The following is an 8714-nucleotide window of genomic DNA, read 5'->3' on the forward strand; positions in this document are numbered from 1 at the left end:
CGGGGGGGGGGGGGCGGGGGGCCGCCAACCGGCACGGCACGATTCCCGCCCCCGCCGAACCTCTGGTGCCAGAGAATTCGGCAACCGGCAGGGGCGAGATTCACACCAGCCCCCGGCGATTCTCCGACCCGGCGGGGGTTCGGAGAATCTCGCCCCAGGTCTCCTCGCGAGCGACTTTAGCCACGCGTGAGAAACACATGGTTATTCAATGCGATTGACATTGTATAAGGGACCTGAAAAAGGAATGCACAGCTGAGATCACACAGAGCCCCCATTGTGAACAGTGGGGAGCTCCGCTCACCAGAACTACCCAGTGTAGCGAGAGACACATTTTTCAATGGTGTCCTGATTTCCAAGGCCCGAAGCAATCCCCGATCTCCGCCCCCCACCCCCCCCAACCGCCCTGCACCCCCCCCCCCCCAATACCCACACAGGGCACCCCCGGACCAATCACACATGCACATAAAATGCCAGCTGGGCACCTTGGCCGTGCCAGGCCAGCACCCAGATGGCAGTGCCAGAATGTGCAGTGCCAGGTTGGCACTACCAGGACGCAAAGCTTGCACTTCCAGGGTACCCAAGTGGCATCAGCAGTGCCTGGGCATCATCCTGCCCAAAGGGCATGCAACCGAACCCCCACGAGTGCCATTCCGCCTGGTCCCCATTGGAACGTTATGTGAAATGTTCAGATACAAAGGATTAATGTCATATCATAATTGACCTCTAGATGGAGCTAGATGCAGAACTATATAAAGCACTAACTCACAGGTTTCTGGGAGAAGGCTGGAGAGGAGCAGTGAGAGAGTGCAGAGTACAGTTACAGATAGAGTGTAGAGACTCATGTTAGTAGAGTGGAGATTCTAGATTATTGTTTACCACAGGAGGAAGTGGTCGAGCTTTTATAAGTAATGTAAATAAATGTTAGCTTTGTTGATGAACTTAACTTCTGTGGTCTTTGTGGACACTACAACATCCATCCTGAGAACAAGAATCACAAAGAACACCACACCCGTTTGTGGGGAGCAGCGCTGAACGGCGCTTACCGGAGGTCTCTGAGGCGAAGGGTTTGAATCCCAAAACCTCGGGTAACTCGGGAATCTGCACATTAAGAGTGAGGTTAGCTGTCTCGCTCTAATATGCAGATTTGCCAAAAGGTAACCCCGCCCACAGCGGGCGGGATTTACGTCGCAATGTCTCGCGGGATCACGTTAGATCTCATGAGGCGTAGCGAGCCGGGTAGGTTCCGGGAACGGGGTCTCCCGGCTTTTATCGGCCACGCTGCGCCGTGGCGAGCTGAATTTCCAGCGGAGCGGGCCAGATTGTTCAATACAGGAATGCTTATTGTTCAGAGAGTGAAGGTCAAGAAGAATGAGGGAAGCATGGCCTGGTACTTGCTAATCATTTTCTTTCTTATCCTCTGCTATGTCTCTAGGTCTCTGTATTGCTAGCACAGATACAAAACACTACCAAAACCTGACCAACGAGCTCTATAGATTTTCACCAGTGATACTGAAGAAAGAAGACCTATCTCGGTAAGAAGCAGTCACAACAATATTTTTTTTTAAAATATATTTCTTTATTCTCCTTTTTCACATTTTCTCCCAAATTTACACCCACCAACAATAAACAATAATCAGTAACAAATATGTCAATCCCCATATCAATAACAACAATCCCATCCTCCCACCAAACCCCAGACACTAGCCCGCATGTTCACACAAACAAATGACAAAAAGGAATCAGGAATCACCCATAGTCGCCAATAACACACACCGCCCCCCAACCCTCCCACCCACGCCCCCCCCCAACCCTCCCACCCCCCCCCAACTAATGTTCGATGTTATCCAGTTTTTGAAAGTGCATGATTAATAATGCCCATGAATTGTAGAACCCCTCCATCCTTCCCCTCAGTTCAAACTTAACCTTCTCGAGTGTCAAGAATTCCAGCAGGTCCCCCCGCCACGCCAGGGCACAGGGTGGAGAGGCTGCTCTCCATCCCAGCAGGATCCGCCTTCGGGCGATCAACGAGGCGAAGACTACAACATCTGCCTCCGCACCCGTTTCCAACCCTCGCTGGTCCGACACCCGAATATGGCCACCCGGGGGCCCGGGTCCAGTTTCACGTGCAACACTTTAGAAATTACCCTAAAAACCTCCTTCCTGTAATCCTCTAGCTTTGGACAAGACCAAAACATATGAAGGTGATTAGCGGGGCACTCCCCGCAACGTTCACACACATCTTCTACTCCTTCAAAGAATCGGCTCATCCTCGCCCTGGTGAGGTGTGCTCTGTATACACCACCTTCAGCTGTATCAGCCCCAACCTCGCGCACGAGGTGGAGGCATTCACTCTCCAGAGCATCTCACACCAGAACCCCGCCTCAACATCCTCTCCCAACTCTTCCTCCCACTTTGCTTTGATCCCTTCCAGTGGTGCCTTCTCCTCTTCCAAAATAGCTCCGTAAACCGCTGACACTACCCCCTTCTCCAGTCCCCCTGTTGTCAGCACCTCCTCCAGCAATGTGGAGGCCAGCTCCACCGGGAAGCTCTGTATCTCCTTTCTGGCAAAATCTCAAACCTGCATGTATCTAAACATTTCCCCTGCTCCAGCCCATATTTCGCTTCCAGCTCCTTCAATCCTGCAAACCGATCCCTAAGAAACAATCTTTCAGTATCTTAATCCTCTTCTCCTCCCATTTCCGAAAATTTCCATCCCACCTCCCTGGCTCAAATCTGTGGTTCCCCCGAATCGGCATTTCCCTTGACCCTGCCCCCAACCCGAAGTGTTGGCGAAACTGCCTCCAAATTCTCACTGAAGCTATTATTACCGGACTCCCTGAGTATTTCCCCGGAGCTACCGGGAGCGGCGCTGTTGCTAGTGCTTTCAATCCCGAACCCCTGCACAAACTCTCCTCCATTCTGACCCACTGGGAATCATCCCCTCTGACCCAGCTCCACACCTTCTCCACATTCGCCGCCCAGTAGTAATACATCAGGTTCAGAAGATACAAACCCCCTGCCTGCCTTCCCCTCTGTAGCAGCACTTTTCTAACTCTGGCCACCTTCCCTCCCCATATGAACAAAGTAATCCTTCCCTCAATCTCTCTGAAAAATGCCTTTGGCAGGAAAATCGGCAGGCATTGAAAAATAAACAGAAATCGCAGCAACACGTACATTTTAACCGCCTGTACCCAACCCGCCAGTGACAGAGGGAGACCATCCCACCTTGCCAGATCGGCTTTCACTCTCCCCGCCAAACTAGAAATGTTGTGCCTGCGGAGCCCCCCCTCACTCCCGGGCAACCTGCACCCCCAGGTACCTAAAGTGTGTCCCTGCCGTACGGAATGGCAGCCCCCCCACCCCTGCCCCCACACCCGGCCGAGACACCACAAAATACTTGAAGCAGCTCCAATATTCCCCCATCGGCACACTTGGTTCCGACACGTATAACAGCAAGTCATCGGCATATAAGGACACCCTATGCTCCACCCCGCCCCCCCCCCCCCCCCCCCCCCCCCGCACTATTCCTTTCCATACCCCCAAACTTCTTAATGCGATGGCCAATGGCTCAATCGAGAGTGCAAACAGCAGGGGGGACATAGGACATCCCTGCTTCGCCCCACGGTGGAGAGAAAAGTATCTCGAGCTGATGTTATTTGTGCGGACACTCGCCCTCGGCTCCTTATATAGTAGCTTTACCCAGTTCACAAATCTTGGTCCAATCCCAAACCGCTCCAGAACTGCCATCAAGTGCCCCCAATCTACCTGGTCAAACACCTTCTCAGTGTGCAATGCCACATCCACCTCTGTTTCCTTCCCCTCTGCCGGTGCCATAACCACGTTCAATACCCTTCTAACGTTTGAAAAGAACTGCCTCCCTCTCACGAACCCCGTCTGATCTTCATCTATCACCTTCGGGAGGCACTCCTCCAGCCTACCCGCCAGTACCTTCGCCAATACTTTTGCGTCCACATTCAGAAGTGATATGGGCCTATACGACCCACACTCCGTTGGATCCTTATCTTTTTTTAGCAACAGGGAAATCGATGCCTGCCCCAAAGCTTGTGGCAACACCCCCTTCCCTATCGCCTCTTCAAACATCCCCACCATCAGGGGTGCCAGTTTATCCTTGAATTTTTTATAATATTCCACCAGAAACCCATCCGGCCCTGCCACCTTCCCCGACTGCATCCTCCCAATCGCATCCTTTATCTTCTGCTACACTATCGCTCCTTCTAATGCAGCCCTGTCCCCCTCCCCTAACCTCGGGTACTCCAACCCATCTAGAAATTCCTGCAACTCACAGTCTCCCCCAGGTGGCTCTGACCTGTACAACCTCTCATAAAATTCCTCAAAAACCTTGTTAATCAGATCTGGTGCTATCACCAACTTCCCTGCCCTATCCCTCACCTGCACAATTTCCCTTGCCGCTGCTTCCTTCTGGAGCTGACCTGCTAATATACGCCTTCTCTCCATGTTCGGAAACTGCACCCCTTGCTCGTCTCAGTTGGCGCACCGCCTTCCTGGTAGATAGTCGGTCGAAGCTCGCCTGTCGTTCCTTCCTCTTTTCCAGCATTGCTGGGTCCCCATCCTCTGTATAACTCCTATCTACCTCCAACATCTCATCTGTTACCCTCTGCCACTCCAACCTCTCCTCTTTGTCCACCCTGGCCTTAAACAAAATCACCTCCCCGCTCACCACCGCCTTTAGAGCCTCACATACGACCGCCTTCGACACCTCACCTGTACAGTTGAAACCTACATATTCCTTAATTACCTTTTCAATTTTGTCACAGAACAGTCACAACAATATTAATCAAGTTTTAACCATTCTTTTATTGAGCCCTGAGTCCAGCTAGACTAATCTTAAGTCTTGGTCATTGCCTTGTGGGGAAGAATGTTGGTGAATGTGGCTGCCAGGCAAGTGTGTTTTCCCCACCTGGGAATAATACCTGCACAGTTAGCCCTGATCTATTTCACCTCTGGCAGTTAATAATTTTGTACGGAGAACACAGGGCAGTTTGTTTGATTTGCTACGGATTTTCTGTACAATTTTGGCTCAGTGGATCGTGTCCCTGTCTCTAAGCCTTGTCGTCTAATCTATCTTCCAATAATGCTCTTGGGGTGGCACGGTGGCACAGTGGCTAGCACTGCTGCCTCACAAGTGCCAGAGACTCAGGATCGATCCCAGCCTTGGGTGACTGTCTGTGTGGAGTTTGCACGTTCTCCCCGTGTGTACGTGGGTTTCCTCCGGGTGCTCCGGTTTCCTCCCACAGTCCAAAGATGTGTGGGTTAGGTGGATTGGCCATGACAAATTGCCCATAGTGTCCAAAAGTTAGGTGGGGTTATAGGGATAGGGCGGGGATTGGATCTGTGTAGGGTGGTCTTTCAAATGGTGGGTGCAGACTTGATGGGCCGAATGGCCTCCTTCTGCATTGTAGGGATTCTATGATTTGTAACACACACTTAACCATCTTGATATTCCCAATGCACATTTTTCACTTTAAATTTTGAAGCAGATTGTTCAACTTCCCAAGTGCCACCTTAAGTCACTATCTATCACCCCACCTTAACGCCTCAGCTGCCACCTTGCATCACTACACGTTGCCCTGCCAAGCAAAGGGATTAAAATACCCCCTATAAAATTTGAGGAATTGTGATTGCTGGAGCCCGATGTTAAATACGTTTTCCTTTGCCGCAAGGTTTAAGTTAAGAGGGGAAAGAATTCATGGGAACCTGAGGAGCAACTTTTTTACACAGAGAGTGGTAGGTATGTGGAATGAGCTGCCGGAGGAAGTGGTTGAGGCAGGGGCATAATAATAATAATCTTTATTGTCACAAGTAGGCTTACATTAACATTGCAATGAAGTTACTGTCAAAATCCCCTCGTCGCCACATTCCGGCGCCTGTTCGGGTACACGGAGAGAGAATTCAGAATGTGCAAATTACCTAACAGCACGTCTTTCGGGACTTGTGGGAGAGAACCGGATCCCCCGGAGGAAACCCAAGCAGACACGGGGAGAACGTGCAGACACCGCACAGACAGTGACCCGAGCCAGGAGTCGAACCTGGGACCCTGGAGACGTGTAGCAACAGTGCTAACCAATGTGCTACCGTGCCGCCCGCATTGACAACATTTAAGAGACATTTGGACAGATACATGGATAGGAAAGGCTAAGAGGGAGATGGGCCAAATGCAGGCAAATGGGGTTAGCTTAGATGGGCTTTTTTGGCTGGAATGGACCAGTTTGCGTCGAAGGGCCAGTCTCCATGCCGTAGATTGGATGATTCTATGATTTGTCCTTTTGCTCTTCTTGAAGGTTTTGGTTCTCTTCTGAAGTGTGACCCAGATCTACTGGACAAGCATCAGAGTGAAATAGAAATAGAAAACGCTGGAAACACTCAGCAGGTCTGGCAGCATCTGTGGAGAGGGAAACAGAGCTAACGTTTCAGGTCCATGAGCTCTGAAGAAGAGTCACACGGACTCGAAACGCTGACTCCTGTTTCTGTCTCCACAGACCCTGATAGATCTGCTGAGTTTTTCTGACGTTTTCTGTTTTTATTTCAAATTTCCAGCATCTGCAGTATTTTGCTTTTATTTACGCAGTAGTTTGAACTAGTAATCATCCTCACAGGCATTGAATAATGGTTTTTAAAACAGCGTTTCCTTTCACCCGCTCTAACTCTCTCTTCCTCACAGGATACATGGTGTGAATGAACGAATATCTGTGAAGAACTATGAAGAATTTGTCAAGTTTTACTTCCGACTAATGCAGCATTCTGATCTTTGGAGTCCAGCATTTTCTCACTGTGCCTCGCGTGACCTGTAGTGAGAAGGTCCCCAGATTGACATTGCTCCATCCCTGAGGTTTTCCAACATAACTCATATGGGAATAGTCGTATTCAGGGAAAATTCATCCCTCTTAAGCCTTTTTAGGAGATTGTGTCAATTTGACATTTTTTGTAGACTTTGTTTTAAGGGTGAATAATGAAGGGATATCCATAATTAGTATAAGAAATAAGAATACTGAAACAGCCCACTGGCTGGGTGTATAAAACAGGGTTTATCTCTGACCTGTGTTGAGTTGGTTTAATGTGCTTAGACTAGGAACGGTATGGATGGAGGTGCGCAGGGCAAGTGGGGAGAAATCAGCCAGGGTAACACTTTTGTTTGAATGGCGGAGCCAAATCGATGGGCCGAACGGCCTAATTCTGCTCCTATGTCTTATGGTCTTCAGAGGGCAGTGCAGCAACCCTGACTTTCTGTACCGCCCTCCCGCCTCCGGGGGCAAAAAACAACCAGAGGGACTGGAAATACTGCCTCCTGTGGGATACTGATGTAACACCAACTACAACTTCATCATCAATGGGGCGCAGAGAGAAAAAGGAGAAAGGAAATTGAAAGAAAAATACTTTTTGAAATACTTTTACCTACACATTACCACTGGATTGAGTCGACACAGGAATGTTTTACCATCTGCCAAAGAGAATATTGGATATATAGTATGGTATGGATTTATCTACTTGGCAAAAATTATTATCAGCCACTTTTCCAGAGATGCAATTTGTGGATTTACGTTTAGTGAAATGTTTTTACAATGAAGTTTTCACAGTAGTATTTATACTTGGCTGCATCCCTTATTTATGGCTGCCATGCAATGAAGGTATATATTTAAAAATCATTCATATGTAAATTATAAACTATGGATTGAGGCCCTTTCTGCCGGAGTATTCTTCCAAGCCATTCTTGTGGTTTCATAACACTATTGCTCGTTTTACCAGAACAGTATTATAATTATTAAAATGATTGATAAGTAAACAGATATTTGGAACCCAGTTGTGTTGCTGTTTTATTCTTCAAAGCAAAAGAGACATCCAGATGTTGAACATCTGTAGTCGGCTGGAATCTTGAGAGTCTCGTGCTGATTAATTCTACAGATCGTAAGATGATAAAAAATATAAGAAACAGGAGCTTGAGTAGGCCTCCGAGCCTGCTTCACCTGATTATGGCCAGATCTTTCCTGCATGTTTCCCATGACCCTTGACACCCCCCCCCCCCCCCCCCGGGTGGATCAAAGATCTGTCCAATCTGAATCCAAGCTCTGGCCTGCTGTCCCTTCAAGGAGTTTATTTGATATAATCATTGTCTCTATTTCAGTCTACCATCTTTAAGACACTGAAACTTTTTCCTTTGCAATATTACATATCTCTGAAAGACGCGTTACGAAAACACCTCAAACTGTCGTAACAGGGAAGTTTAACGATATTCACACTTTCTCCAGAGGTCAAGGTGCACCCTGAGATGCTTCAGTTCAGCAATGAGAACATTACATACATTACAATGTCTTCATCACGGGGGGTAAAATTCTTTTCAAAAACAGAAAATACTGGACAATCGCAGCAAGACTGACAGCATCTGTGGAGAGGGAAGGGAGCTCACGTTTCGAGTCTGGATGATTCTTTGTCAGAGATCTATGTAATTCGCTTTTACAAATTCTTTTCAAACCATATTTGGGGAGGCTGTGGCGCAATGGTATTGTCACTGGTCCAGTAAACCAGAGACCCAGAGTAAAGGAGAACCAGGGTTCAAATCCCGCCACTGTAATCGGTGAAATTTGAATTCAATAAAAATCTGGAATTAAGTCTGATGATGACCATGAAACCGTTGTCATAAAAACCCTCATTAATGTCCTTTAGGGAAGGAAATCTGCCGT

At 48.5% G+C, this 8714-nt stretch overlaps 1 protein-coding gene across 3 annotated transcripts in view; it reads left to right on the forward strand.

Annotated features, from left to right (window-relative positions):
* LOC140393703 (N-fatty-acyl-amino acid synthase/hydrolase PM20D1-like) overlaps positions 1-7832 on the forward strand; it is a 96212-nt gene extending 88380 nt beyond the window's left edge. For all 3 annotated transcript variants that reach the window (XM_072480001.1, XM_072480002.1, XM_072480000.1), the window contains 2 exons: positions 1433-1532; positions 6701-7832. In XM_072480001.1, coding sequence (XP_072336102.1) covers positions 1433-1532; positions 6701-6830 — 230 coding nt within the window. In that variant the 3' untranslated portion in view covers positions 6831-7832. The remainder of the gene's footprint in view (positions 1-1432; positions 1533-6700) is intronic.
* Positions 7833-8714: the final 882 nt, after the last annotated feature.

Source organism: Scyliorhinus torazame, chromosome 17 (genome assembly GCF_047496885.1).
Source record: "Scyliorhinus torazame isolate Kashiwa2021f chromosome 17, sScyTor2.1, whole genome shotgun sequence".
NCBI lineage: Eukaryota > Metazoa > Chordata > Chondrichthyes > Carcharhiniformes > Scyliorhinidae > Scyliorhinus > Scyliorhinus torazame.